This window comes from Prosopis cineraria, unplaced genomic scaffold, assembly GCF_029017545.1.
Source record: "Prosopis cineraria cultivar Desert tree isolate PC_DT_omini unplaced genomic scaffold, ASM2901754v1 PC2, whole genome shotgun sequence".
NCBI classification, from domain to species: Eukaryota; Viridiplantae; Streptophyta; class Magnoliopsida; order Fabales; family Fabaceae; genus Prosopis; species Prosopis cineraria.
In genome coordinates, this window is record NW_026555333.1 from 44,214,596 (window position 1) to 44,230,194 (window position 15,599).

Genomic DNA, 15,599 nt, shown 5'->3' on the forward strand with positions numbered 1-15,599 from the left:
ATGTTGTTTTATAGCAGAGATTTTTCAACAAAACAAACTTGCATCAGATGCTTGGGAATAATATATAAAATGTTTAATATGAAAAAAAATATAACATAGTACATGTTTTTCAGTAGTACTTACATTCTTATAGGTCAACCTACACAATACATTATATCAACAACTATACAAAATATATTGACAACACAGGAATACACTATTGACAACATGTAAAGTTATTCATATCATATATTTTTTAATGTATCAATGTTGCACCAGATTATTCCATACCTATTAGCTATGCAAATCGATTGATCGCGGGTATATTCAGAAAGCATTATCGTACCCTTAAATAATAATAAAATCATTAACACGCAAGAAATTGTTTACCTGTTCAACAATCACTATTTTGTTTTCTGTCGATGAAATCTTGCAGTCGCGGATGAAACACTCTCAACTCGCTTAGATGAAGACAATGGCGGTAATCATAAATATGAGAAAGTAAAATTACCTTATCGTGATCAACAATCATGAATATGCAGCAATTTTTAATATCGTTGATCATGAGTTTTGTGAAACGTGCACACACAAACAAAATCTCTTTTTTAATGCTAGAGGACAAATCAATAATTTTATTTTCAGACTTATTCACTCTTGAGTCTATGCGAATCTAGCAGCTATTTCATGAATTTATGGGACTTTAGCTTATTTTAAATGCTTTCATGGGATTTGTGATCTTCCCTATAAATAATCTTTTTAAAAGAAATTGATAATCCTTTTTATAAATAACTTTGAATAAAAAATAAATAATTAACCATCTTATCCAAATTTTATTCTTTCACAATTTTTTATAAAATAGGAGAAAAATTACTTATAAAAAAGAAATTATTTTGAAAGTAATGTTAGGTTGAATTGAGAAATTTTTTCAGGCAACGTAAATGTTCCTTATTCAACCGCTTGCGAAATGTGTTTTGTTCGTCCCTTTGACATCGATATTCGATATTGGAAAAAACGTGTCCGTTCTGTCCGAGCTTTGGTTTGGATGTTCATCACAATAATAAAATCTTGATCATATAAATTTTAATTTAAATGATTTAAATTTAAATTATTATTATATATTTTTATTTTATATTTATTAAAATAAAAATTATAAAATAATTTTAATAAATTTTTTATTTTTAACATGATCTAAATTTAATTTAAAATGTCTAATTTAATATCAAAATTTTTATAATTATATATATATTTTAATTATTTAAATATATTTTGTATAGTTTAAATTAACATCAGATTAAATTTAGATTTCATGGAGAATATTTAGATAATCAATATTAAATATCTTTAACTATATTAAAAATAAAAAAATTATTAAAATTATTTTATAATTTTTATTTTAACAAATATAATATATAATAATAATTAAAATCTGAATCATTCGTGGTTCAAGTCTTGTCACGTTGACGAGCACCCAAATCGATCCGTTTTGTCCTAGCATAGCATAACCTGTGGCTTATGAGACTATGCTGAATGTGCATCTTCATCTTCTCTTTCGGCTTATCCTGTTATGCATCTTAAGCCGCACCCGCACGGCACGCTTCCCAATTTTAAAACGGCTCTGCTAGCGCCCCTAGCTCCTCCTATTTATACTTGCCGAGGGTGGCGATTTCCAGGCGTAACGCTAAACGAAAAAACCATGGGAAACGAAACTGAACACGGAGCTCCGGCGACGGGGGCTCCACGTAGTAATCCTGCTACTGGGTTCAAGCTTGTTGGGTTCAAGAACTTCGTCCGAAGCAATCCAAAATCCGATCGATTCAAGGTAAAGCGTTTTCACCATGTCGAGTTCTGGTGCTCCGACGCCACCAACACTGCTCGCCGCTTCTCGTGGGGTCTCGGCATGCCCCTTGTAGCTAAATCCGACCTTTCAACTGGCAACTTCACTCACGCTTCCTATCTCATCCGTTCTGGCGACCTCTCCTTCGTCTTCTCTGCTCCTTACTCGCCATCCATCGCCGCCGCCGAGCACCTCGAACCCAACTCGACTGCCTCTATTCCCACTTTCAACCGCGAATCCTGCCTCGCTTTCATGGCCTCCCACGGCCTAGCTGTTCGGGCCATTGCAGTTGAAGTCGAGAATGCAGAAATTGCATTTAATGCCAGCGTTGCCCATGGCGCCAAGCCATCGGCCTCCCCGGTGCTCCTGGATAACCGAGTTATTGTATCCGAAGTTCTCCTCTACGGCGATGTAGTGTTGCGATACATTAGCTACAACGATCCGTCCCAAGTATCAGACCCGAGCCCTAATTATTGGTTCTTGCCCAAATTTGAACCCGTGGAGGAGCTCTCGTCCTATCCGCTGTTGGATTACGGGATTAGGCGCCTCGACCATGCGGTGGGTAACGTGCCGGAACTGGCTCCGGCTGTGAATTATGTGAAGGAATTTACTGGGTTTCACGAATTCGCCGAGTTCACAGCGGAGGACGTGGGCACGAGCGAGAGTGGCTTGAACTCGGTGGTTTTAGCGAACAATGACGAAATGGTTTTGCTGCCTCTGAACGAACCAGTGTTTGGGACGAAGCGGAAGAGTCAAATACAGACATATTTGGAGCACAACGAAGGAGCAGGGTTACAGCATCTAGCGCTTGTGAGTGAAGACATATTTAGGACTTTGAGGGAGATGAGGCAGAGAAGTGTCGTAGGTGGATTCGAGTTCATGCCTTCGCCACCTCCAACGTATTACAAGAATCTGAAGAATCGAGCTGGTGATGTATTGACGGATGAGCAGATTAAGCAGTGTGAGGAGCTGGGGATTCTGGTAGATAGAGATGATCAAGGAACTTTGCTTCAAATTTTCACTAAGCCTGTTGGAGATAGGTAACTAGTCTCATCCCTCTTCTTGTTTGAGAATAACACAGCAGTGCTTTTTTCTTGGGGACTGAATTTATCTTGATGTTGGTGATTTATACAACATTTAATTGAAAGAAGGAAACTTGCATTAGCAGAATTGTCAGGTAAACTAACCTTTATCTATGTTGAAAAGTTCTACTATGAAGCACTAATACCAACATTATATAGACACGTGATGCAATAAGATGTGCTGTATTAAAATACTGTTTATGAGTGCTGGAATTTGTAGCATGTGTATAATTTAGAGAGACAAAAAGAGATAACGAGTGCAGGGAGAGGAAGCAAGTGCCGTCTACATTTACTCTTTTTGGATCAATCTCTTTGATTGTAAGAGCACATAACTGTACAAACTTTAGTGCTTCATAGGAGTGTTGGGATGTGCTTGGCCGGAATAAAGTAGGGTGGCAAGGATCCTAGAGGAGATACAGGCGGTTTGCGAATATTGTGTCTTGATAATATCTGCTATTTCAAGCTTGTTCCAATCATCTAACACTTTTTTATATGTTACTTATCAATCTCTATTCATCATTCAAGCCTCTGAACTTCTCTATTGGATGAAGATTATGTAAGATGACACTGAGTTAAAAGGTTTTTTCCGTGTTGAATGGGCAGGCCAACCATTTTTATAGAGATAATTCAGAGAGTTGGGTGCATGCTGAAGGATGAGGAGGGGAAGGTATATCAAAAGGGTGGATGTGGAGGCTTTGGAAAAGGAAACTTCTCTGAACTGTTTAAGTCCATCGAAGAATATGAAAAGACACTTGAACTTAAAAGAGTAGCAGAACAAACTCCTGCTTGAAAGCTCATAGTGATTTCAGGACGAGGTATTTCTTGAAGCTGTAATCACCCTGTTACTGTATAAACAATTGGCTTAAGGAAGAATAAATACTATATGAGCACTGTCTTCACTTCTAGAAATGATGGAATATGAATATATGATATTCTGTGTTAATAGACAGTTATTTCATTTCTTGCAATGTTTATGAAGAAATATACGAACTGCCCACCTTACTATATTTATAGATAAACAAATACTGCAATTTGGATTGTATGATAGGGGTCACGAGAGATTGGGAAATAAATTAATCTGACGTGCTACTTAATTAGCACTAGTCCGCAAGTTGCTTAGAATAGTTGATGGAGTACATGCTGTTTGCCTTTGGAGTACATTCTGGTAGCACCATGTGAATTTTTTTTTTTTTGGGGGGGGGGGGGGGTACACACAATATGTAGAAGTTTTTACTTGTTCCATAGTGTTTCTAATCTTATTTCCGATAAAAATAGCTAACGCATAACAGACCTTTTCCATCTTCCTTACAATCAACCGGAAAAAGTCTGAGCGGAATCCCTCAAGAGTCTTGAGATTTTACATTCATAAACTACTAGCTTGTGAGGGAGACCAAAACATTATGGAAGAGTTTCTGGAACAAAATTGCGACATTGCAGTGAAAACACCAGAACCGGTAAAATTGCCAGAAAAATCGAAGAAAAGCAGTAACTTTGGGTTGCATTGATATGTTGTCCGTCAACAAGGAAATTATTTGAAAGTCAGCTTTGTCAATCAACATAATTTATAGCTGTTGATATTACTAGACTATACTTGAATTTTACCTTAATGGTTTAAAATTTGCGAGTGAAAATAGTCCTTGACGTGGTCAAGAATTCAATCCTCACCAATCTCATTGAGTGTGGTGAGCTTGTTCGGTGTTTATGGTAATACTATTCACGTGTTTTAACAGATAAAGCTTGTGTTGAAAGTTGAAATGTTTTTATAAAAACATTCACGTGCCTGCACTTCACATATAAATTGTGTTGAATCTTAGAATGGTCATCAACAATGCCCTACCTAAAGTTTTATTTTCATCATTTGTATGCATCCCTAACCTTTTCTTCTGCTCTGACTACGGCTGCTTCTAAGATCACATCATGTTCTCTAGCTTTTGCCAGCTCGGATCACCACATGTTAGTCCCCTTAAATCTGAATAGCAGCGTGTCTCTGCTTAACTGGTCCCTTTCTTTACTTAAGCCCACAATCTTTTCTTCAGACTCTTTTAGCTACCAAAATTATTGAAGACAAAATGGACACATCAGAGAATTTCAGTGTCTGGCTGAGGGTTTGTCATCCATAATTTGTTACTGAAAATCGTTCAAGTTTACACCATTCAATACACTAAAAAATTTTACGCCATTCAATGCACTCACGGAGAAATCTTTAAGGTGCACCATGGTAGCATATCTTCTGCTTGGAAATCTGAAGTTGCATCTCTGATTCTCTTTTTTTTTCTCCTCCAAAAAACGTTTTCCATTTCCACACATGCAATTTGCCTATGCTCATCCATGGTATGAGCTGCAGATGCTACTCTTCAGCAGTGTCAGATGGTTTCTCTGCTGTCTCTGTTACTGCAGAATCACATGCTCGAATGCCACAAGCCAAATTCTGCAGTTCCTCATCCTTAACTTTCCTGTACAAAGTGTAGCTCCATGAAAACCAAGTCCAATGCTATACAGAGCAACATAGACACAAGAAGAATAAGACGTCCATATGCACACTTAAACAACTTTTCTTGGTTTATATACCTAATCCCCCATTCTTCCTTACCATCTTCAGCACTAGGTTTGTTTTCCTTTCTAGTTACCTTGAGCAGCACAAATATACAGAGCCGTGTCTCAGACTACTTTAGCAAGTACAAAATTCTCAGGCATCATTTGGATTGATAGACTTGGATTTGAATTTTAAGTTTAAAATTTCACATTTCAAAAGAAGAAGAGAGATGAGTTGAGACTTGAAGTGAAAATGGAAAATTAAGAGTGATGGGTTTAACTCTAATTTTCAATTGGAAGAGAGACAAGAACATGAGCTAAGAGAAGGTGGAAGCACCAACAATGAGAATACAAAGAAAACAATATATTTGAAATGACTGAAATTTTGGTATTAAAAAAAATTAAAATTACAAATAAATTTAATGAGAAATGGATTTGAACGGAGGGAGGGAATGGAGGCTAAGAAACAGCAATAGTCAGAGAAGGAACTGATCAGGGCCTCACTGTATAACGTGAATGATGATGAATGACTCAGTATAACAGAGGGAAAGAGGGAAGGAAAAACAGGATTCAATCATAATTTATACCTTCATGACCGGTAAATCATCCATAGGACCATCAGCTCGCGCATTTCTAAGAAAGCTTTACGTTGCTGCTTCATTTTCTTTAGAGCAATCCAAATTAAAGCAGTTGAGTTGGCTGCATACAGCTGTTGCAACAGCTCCTAGCTTGGCAGAACCATTTTACCTCAAAGAATTCACAACCTCTTTATGTGCTTTGAGAACCAGCTGAGTTGCACTAATGTTTGAGGAGACAAACATATAGTTACAATTTACATTTACATATGGGAAAATTTTACTGTGGTCCTCTTGACCAAACTTATCGACAGTCAAATCTTCTAAAATTTTGAAATATCAATTTAGTCCCTGTGGATTCTACTTGGGTTAAATTGAAATTAAGTTTTTAAAGAAAATAACACAAACAATCCCAATCCCTTATGTCAATTGTTTATTCACACAACATTTGTTCATTTTCTTTACACAAGTTATTTATGTGCTTAGCTTCACTTATTTATATTCATAGTAATATTATGCGGTTAGTAAAAGTTGTAAATTTTCCCTGCTTTATTTGTTTTTTTTCATATATTAGTTGTTTATTTTATTTACATGAGTTATTTTTATACCTAGTTTCACTTATTTATATTCATATTGGTGTTATGTTATTAATGATAGCTGAAAATTTTTCTTGCGTTAGTTATTAATTTTTCATACATCAATTGTTCATATTTCCTGCATGAGTTATTCATGCGTTTAGCTTCACTTGTTTATATTTATATTCATGTTATACTGTTAATGAGAATTACAAATTCCCTCTATGCTAGTTGTTTTATTTTCTATACATTAGTTGTTTATTTTTCTTTCCCACCTAATGAGATAAGGCTTTTTGTTGTTTGTTTTCCTTATGTCAGTTATTTTTATTTGAGAGGATTGGGGTCATTTGTATCATTTTTCTCAAAAAATTAATTTTAATTTAACTCAAGTGGAACTCATAGGGACTGAATTGATGTTTTAGAATTTTATACGATTTGACTATCAATAAGTTTGGTTAAGGGGTTATAGTAAAATTTTCCCTTTATATATTGTTATAACGATGATAATATCAGATAGAGGTATACATGGGCTAGGCCTGATGCCCGACCATATATACATATTGAGGCATCGGGCCGCCCGAATGCTTAGGCTGTAGTTTTAAATATAAAAAAATTATTAAACAATACAAAATTTAATTAAAAATATTTAAAATTGATTATTTATAAAAATAATGTTAGAATTTAAAGTAATAATTTTTTAAATTGTATTTAATTAAAAATTATTTATTATTTTCACATGATATAAAGTAAAACAATCAATTTTAAATATTTAAATGATTAAAAATTAAAATTATAAAACATATTCATGATGAACATAAAAAATAATATAATGAATAAGAAAATTAAATAAAAATAATATTATAAAATAATTAAGTTTTGACAAAAAAATTGAAAAAATAATATAACATAGATACATATTTTGGGCTTGGTAGGGTTGACCCTAGCTTGGTACCCGGCTTGGTTAGCCCAACTGGCTCGAGCAGAACCGAGTTGACCGGACTTTTGGGCCACTTGAACAACCCTAATGAAATACGTGTGAATAATAAGGAAAAAAATGGTGACAAACTGGCTTAACCCGTTTGTCTGTTAAAATTGATGGGTTGGGCTGACAAAAATCAGGCTTTTTATTTTTTAATGGGATAGGTTAGCCTGTATGTTGCCTTGCAAAAACCGCAAACTATACAACCTGAGGGTTAGCTTTTTTGAAAAAAAAAAGATTATTTTCATTAGCTATTGTTTATTAGTACTTTTTTTTTTGGAGGTGAAACTCTTATTTTTAAACAAAAAGATATTACCTTCCATCAAGTTTGTTTGCTTTGACCAAAAAACGATTATCAGTAGAGCTTCCCGTCATGGATTGAACAAACCTTTCTAACTTTGACAATCTAAGAAATGAAGTAAAGCTTTTCCTTACACTGTTAATATAGAACGACGTTTCTGCTTCACAGTAAGAATTAGGATCATTCATGTGCATGCAATTAATTAACTCGGAATATTTTATGTATGTAAACGCTATTTTCTTTTGGAGTATGTTCTGAAAGAAATGTCTAATTAAGATTTTATACTTGTTCCTCACTGTTTCTGGTATACTCATCTCTAAAAAAAACGTATGGCTATATAACACTCATTTTCCATCTTCTTGATTTCAATCAACGGACCAGTAGAAATGAGCTGAAAGCTTAAGTTGGATGGTATTGAATGGATTAATAAAAGAAACAAAATAGACTAAAATAAAATTATATATCAATAGAGGTTAGAATAATAGAATTATGATCGTATGTAAGAAATCTTTCTTAGATCCATTTTTAGTGCTCATTGTAACATCTCAATTTTTAATTCCCTGATTAATTAAACCTAATTAGGGTAATTAAGTAAGTTGAGGTGGTGTGTGGCTAGGGAGGTCTAATAATCATGTTTGATTGTATTCCAGCCCTAATTGTGGGTTCGGTATTAAGTCGAGCTACTTAGATATCAAAAGGAGAAGAAAATGAAGAGTTGGTGTTGCTACGCCACACGTCGCGGCGTGGAGATCATTTATCGCGACGCACAAATACTTTTGATTCAGTGAGGACCTCTCTGTGCTGGCGCATGGCCATTTTTTGCTAACATTAGTTGTGAAAATGAGACAGAAATAGAGAGAAAGAAAGAGAGAGTGAAGGGGACGAAATAAGTAGAGCTGAAAAAATGGGCCGAGCTTGTAATGTTAGCTTGTTTAAGCCCAATAATTATTAGGGTCGGGCTTGAGTTTTAGAGTCTCAAAATAGGATGCGAGCTTATAAGGGTCAACTCTAATGGGCTGAGGGCCTAAACGGGTTGGCCTTATACGGCTAAGGGCTAGCCCATTTAGGCCCATTTATTTATTTATTTATATTTTAAAATATTATTTATTATGACAATATTATTGATATTTTTAATAATGTTTCAAATATTTTGTTGTTATAGTAGATTTTTTAGAATTAAAATTTACATAATACTTTAATTTGTTTAATATTTTTTTTGATAAAGTTTGGTTTGTTTAATTCTAGACAATGATATATCTGGACAAAAAAAGTAATTTTTTGATCTAGTTTAGATTCTAGACAATAATGTGATTCATATTACGTATGTGTGTTAATATTTTTAAATTATATTTTTTTAATAATAGATTATTTTTATATTGCATGACTTGAATTAGGAATTTATAAATTTTAATGTTTTATTATTTGAAATAAGAGAATTTTTGCATAATCAAGAGGTTGTTAATATTAAGAATTAAAATGTTGTCTATGTGATTTAATAATGAAGTAAGATTTAATATTGTAATGGAATGAATGAATCATTTTTAGTTTTAAAAAATGAAAACAAAAGTAAAAGGGCTTGAAGCCCTGTAGGGCTGGCCCTAAGCCTATTATGTTTAGGGCCAGGCTTTAGATATAAGACCCTTAAAGAAAACTCAAGCTTAAATGGACTAATCTTTTTAGATTTGAGCTCGTTAAGGGCCAGCCCTTTAAGGCTAGATCAGCCCATTTTTTCAGCTCTAGAAATAAGCTCTGTTAGGGTTCATTTGTGGATGATATTGGGAGTATTTTAAAGGTTACAAATACACAAGGTAAGTATCACACCTATTAATCTCCCCATTTCTTCCACATTTATGAGTTTATAGTTAGGGTTTGATAATATAAGTGGATTTTGATCTATATAAATTATAGATATGAATTTATTGACTTAAATGGAGTTAATGGGAGTAGATTATAGTATCTAAATCTAGATATAATAAATTTTGGTATTTGGGTTGTTGGGCACCATTAATATCCAAAATTTGCATTTAATATGGGTAGTTGGAAAAATGTGATGCTATTAATGAGAGTTTAATGGCTCATTAATGTTATTGGGGGATTGAAGATAGATAATAAATGCAATGGATAGGCTAAAATTCATGTAGAGTGGGCATTGGAAAATTTAAAAGTGAAGATTGAGAGTTTAATGCTTGAGTTAGTAATGCTGATGAAATTCAACTTAGTTAATTGTAGTTTTGGCTCTTGATCACCTATTTGGCTTGGAAATTCAAGCTTAGAAGCTAGTAGATTGAAGGGTAAGCCTTTAACCTCTTAAAAGTTTGAGGTAACTGAGGAAACCCTACTTTGAATAGTTATATTTTAATTGATTGTTAAATGTAAATTATGAATGTTACATGCATGGGATTGATTTTCAATGTAAAACCATATGTTAGTTTCAATGAGTGTATGAAAATTTGAATGTGTATAATGCTATTTTTGGCTGGAAATACAAAATGTGAAGTCAAGAGGGTTTTCAAACTATGAACATGCTTATGCTTTTAGAAAATGAATGTGATGTTGAGTAGAGGTAAATGTGTGTTAATGAGAATAGATTTTGAGATAAGTGAGAATAATGATGAGAATCCATATTTGGGTAGCACGGTTATGAGCTTAACATGATTGTTGTGATAATGACTAAATGAAAATGAAAATGTGAAAACGAGTAAGAATTGATTATGGCATGATCAGTGGCGGGAGTTCACTTAGAAATTTGGGAGTAGAGAAAAAAAAATCTATATGGTATTTAGGTTGACCTCCGGTGCATGAGGGTATAACCTTGTCTCACAGTTTGGAGAGGTATTGTTCCATTGTTTTTTCGAATGACTAGAACCTAACTATCTCCATTAGTTCAATGAGAAGAATAACTTAGGGTATGAGACACCCTGAGATTCAAGAATGGAAAAAGTCGTGGTCCGAGGGTGAGTCATGTGATCTTTGACCAGGTCACACCTTACGATTGGTGAGCTTAGGTAGTTTAATCACATAGACAGAGCCTTATTCGGTGTTATAGTCTACGGTTTTAGTCTAAGGAAATAAGGAGGGTATAAGTTAGTTGATCATTACCTAAATAAATATATGATGTGTCACACGTGTTAAGTTGTGGCAAGTCGTGTGGATAATGGGTCATGGTCACATATTTGAGAATATGGTGACAATGCACATAGTATATGTGAGATAAAGATGTTATTGAATGAGAAGTGACAAGTTATGATATGTGTGACCATATTTTACATACTTGATTTCATATGCATATGCTTAGTTTATAATTGATATATAACTACATAGGGTAGGTTTTACCTTGGTTAATGAGTGGCTAGATTCATCCCATCATTTAACACTTTTCAGGCTCTAGCTTTGGTGCTGAGAGGGAGAAGACTCAAAAGGTTAGAAATTAGTATATTCCTATTGTATGCTTCTAGTTTATATTTATTTTGTGTAATAGTATATGATTGTTAATTCTAGATTGCATGCCATCACACTTGCACTATGTTGTTATTGCAAATGTCTGATTGGTATTTTGGGCCTTGAGAATTTGTGTATGTTGTGACATATATGTTAATAGGGCCAAAATACTAATGCAAGTGTATAAATGAAGATTTGAACATGTTTTGTTTGATTTGGGTGCAATAAAATGGAAAATTGCCTCCCCTTTTGTTTTTGTGAAAAGGGATTGAGGAGTGAAATTTTATTCTATTGTTGTTTAAGCATGTGTGACATGTTGTATTGATAGTCCTAGGTCTAATAGATATGATCCAAGTGTTAGGAAAGGCTTTTGGCACTTGTTGAGAGTTTTGGACACTTTTTTTGTGTGAAAGTTGTGAAAAGTAGTCACATTGTATTTGGGTGTTCAACTTCTTAATGTGACTTGTTTTAAAAGTAAAATACATGCCATTAGCTAGTTCGTGTAAAGAGCTTTTTATAGACACCTAGATCACATCATCTAGACATTGAACGAAAAATCAAGGTGTGTCGAAAGTTTTCCTAATTTTATTGTCAAATGATAACAGAATTTACTGATTTTTTCATGCAACATACTGCGGCGCATGGCACCGGAACCACGGCACATGGCATAGAGAGCAACACGCTACAGTGCAGCGTGCACAAGTCGTGGTGCATTGCCCTATGTCACAACATATGTTTTATTTTTCAACTATTTTTGAGTTCTTCCACTCCTATGAGGTATCTCATGCTTCCGTAACTTATTTTTATTCTAATTTAAGGGTTATGATTGTTTTGAACTTATTTTGATTATGAAAATTTGAGATCCTTGATTTTTTTATTACCATGAGTTTAATGATTAATTGTATTTAGTAGAGTGAGATACTACACTCATCACCTTAGTGCTCATCAGAGGTGATGAAATTTGAACCGTTTAAATTTAATTTGAACGGTTCGAATTTAACTTTTTTATTTTTATTTATTAAAATAAAAATTTATAAAAATATAACACTTTTAATAAATCTACATATGATGGCATGTGAGAAAATAAAGAAAATGTGTGGAAAGTTGGGCACTAAATGTGGCCACCTCTTTCAAAAGGTATTCAAACCTTGATCTATTACATTGTTAAAGAACTAGTGTTTTTGTTAAAACCAACCCATGGTAGTGATTGATAGGCTTAGATTTTCAATTAAAGCTTTTAAAGTTTTTTTTGATAGAGGAAGCCCATACATTAGAATAAATAAAGCTTTTAAAGTTAATCAAAATATGTAAGTTAGTTATCTTTTCTCTCCCTTTTTATGGTTATTATTTTCAATTTAATGTACTTTATTTTAAGTCTCTCTGGTTTCTTTCATCTTTCATAATCTATATATGATTACAAGTTTAAGATCACGTTACTTTCTTACGCTTCGTCGGTGTTTACGCTATTGCTCTATAGTTAGTTGTCACGACACGACACAAGTAAAAACAAGGCGTTTGAAGCTGTAAAATGAGGGAGAGTCACATATAAAGCTCTCATAATCAAGGTAATTACCCTTAAATCCCGATAAATTCTGAAAATGCTTTATAAGCCCAGAAACCTCATATGCAATTAATTGCACATAAGGCCTTCGGACCTGCAGAGTACTTTAAAAATAAATCTATTGAATCTTAAAAATAATTATTCATTTGTCGGGACCTGTTATGCAATTCTCTCACAAAATAATGGGTGTTTGCAATTTCTCATGTGCTTATACCTATAGTCAAAAGTCAAAACACGCGTAAGCTGAAAGATTGGTGAACAGATATAAGAAAGTCACTTTTTGTATTCCCATAATGGAATGGCGAGTTTGTTGGCGATTGAATGATTATTAAATGGAAGAAAATTCGGAATTGGTTTGCAGCTTTTGATGAAAATGGCGCGCATTCTTGCTGGACATTTAAGACTGTTCTCTCTATCAATCCCACATGTCTTTCTTATCTTTTTCTTTTTTACTGTTTACAGAACCCACAGCTATGGTCCCCCTCTTCTCCCTCACTTTGTTGATTTTTTTAGAAACAGTCCTAAATTCTATTTTTACCCTTATTGATTAAAAGAATGTAATCATCATCATTATCATCAATCCCTGAGGCAATCTACGAAAAGGCTCATTTAAAAGACTCCAGCAAACATGTCAAACCATTACATAATATTGCATGACACTTAATCCTCTGAATATTCATGAATATATTGTGACGATATATTATTAAATGAAATTCGATTGAGATTTGTAGATATTATTATGATATATTATTTATTAAGATTCAAAGAATATTATATATTCATTAGTTATGATTAAAATTGATGTACACACACACACACACACATTGATGGTAAGCCTTTCATGTCAATGCTAAATGATACTTTTTCAAGTCTTATATCTTTCTTTTCTGATTTCTTTCATACATGAGTCGTTGATTAAGTGAACTTTTATGATTATATATCAACCTTTAAATAATGTTACATTACACTTAATTAATCCTCTGAACTTGCATGATAGGCTGTTTTTGTTTCTTGTACTCCCGTTACTCGAACCAGCAAAAACTGACATTTTTATTCGTTAAAATTTGTGACTAAGAAGAATCTCGGAGTGGCAGCATCATGAAAGCTGGCCGATTTATTCAACAGTTCATATTAGCACAAATTCATGAAAAATTAGAACAATAGCGAATTTATGTCCACTTCATATCATATCCACAAAGACGAAGAAAAGGTTTTAGAAAATGTCTTATAGAATAAGAGGGAGCATGCCTCAATGATTTTGCAAGGGATGTCAATTATTGTCAAATTATGCGATAACTACATAAGTCAGACACAGGATTCCTAGATTTTATAGTTTGACCATCATTACGATATTCTGGCGACAATTTGATCATTTCTATGTTCAAAATGCTATTAGGATTTCATGGTTAATAATTATATTGTCAATGTCAACTAGAATGTTTTTTTATTTTGGTGAAAACAATGTCAACTAGAATTACTGTAGGACGTACTTTCAAAAAACACATTTTCCTTGTAAGTCTCCGAACAGCTTTTTAATGTACGCCCTCCGCTCCTATTTATAATCAAGGCAGATTAAGTTTTCCTTTTTATCTTCTATGTTGGTGAGAGAAAGAGTTTTAATTGGGATAAGTGTGTATATAAAATTTTTTATATAATTAATGAGTTTTAAAAAATTTGTTAATCCTGACAAAACATGTTGACAAATTTTTTTTATTAAGGATGTGACCAATTGTAGCAAGCATGTCATATGTTGTGTCTCTCTTTTGAAAATGTTTCTATGATGAAATGAATGAAAAAATTGCAGGAATCCGCCACTTAATTATATATATATATATAGAAAACTTGTATATTTAGCTTTATATATCTAAAGTACTTATTTTCACTTAAATCAAAATATGTGTATCTTTTAGAACTTATTTATTCTACAACAAATTCTTGTTATTAATATTATTAACACATTAAAATTCATATGTCTTGATTGGATTGGATAAAAAAATATATCAGACTAAGTATATAGGTCTTGCACATTATTTATATGCCACGTAACAAGTTAGTATATTAAATGGGAAGCAATTGCCAGGCAAATATCAGACAAGACAACGATATGTTGGCTATCAAACTTCGTTAATTGTTGGATTATGCTCTTTGGCTTTTGGAACCTAAGAAAACGTCACATTACATGTATTATATATGTGAGCTTGTGTTGGGTGGACGCCCAGAGAAGTTTGGAGAAATAAGATAGAAAAAGCTAAGACGATAGCATATACAGTTGAAAACAGAGATGAGTACGGATACGTTAAACAGAGCTGAAAAAGGAAAGGATCGGACACTCACCAAAACTGACAAGACACAAGAAATACATATAGGGAACAACACGTACGAGACTTTTTGATTCCACACGAGTATCGAATCATAAGCAATCATGGAGATGATGAGTTGTGAACACGAATCATCAGCATAGCTTCGCTGCCAACTTCTCGCTCTTCATCCTCAATGGCGCCGTTACCTGCTTCCTAATAAGCATCCAAGAGTACAGAGGTTATAATGAGTACGTATAATGAAGAGCAGAAATTAAAGGAACAAGAAGCGTTTGGATTGCTTACAGTGAGAGGTAGGTTGAGATCGATGTGAAGAGGCTTTGATTGTGCAGTTATTTTGGAGAGTGTGATGAAGTTGGGTGATGAATGCGTGAAACCACACGGCGGACTCGTGACCGGCCATTGCTTTCATGGCATTGGCTTTG

The 15,599-nt window shown here is 33.7% G+C and overlaps 1 protein-coding gene across 3 annotated transcripts; it reads left to right on the forward strand.

Annotated features, from left to right (window-relative positions):
- The first annotated feature begins 1,528 nt into the window (after positions 1-1,528).
- LOC129303043 (4-hydroxyphenylpyruvate dioxygenase-like) lies at positions 1,529-12,041 on the forward strand. 3 transcript variants are annotated; one of them, XR_008591396.1, is made up of 4 exons: positions 1,529-2,853; positions 3,499-3,710; positions 11,239-11,276; positions 11,901-12,041. XR_008591396.1 is itself a non-coding variant. In XM_054942041.1 (3 exons), exons 1-2 carry the CDS (start codon positions 1,544-1,546, stop codon positions 3,683-3,685), a joined length of 1,497 nt encoding a protein of 498 aa, XP_054798016.1. In that variant the 5' UTR covers positions 1,529-1,543; the 3' UTR covers positions 3,686-3,710; positions 11,239-11,576. The 3 variants fall into 3 exon arrangements, 2 of the variants coding, with proteins under 2 accessions (XP_054798016.1, XP_054798014.1); XM_054942041.1 differs by lacking the exon at positions 11,901-12,041 and having other exon boundaries at positions 11,239-11,576; XM_054942039.1 differs by lacking the exons at positions 11,239-11,276; positions 11,901-12,041 and having other exon boundaries at positions 3,499-3,838.
- The last annotated feature ends 3,558 nt before the right edge of the window (positions 12,042-15,599 follow it).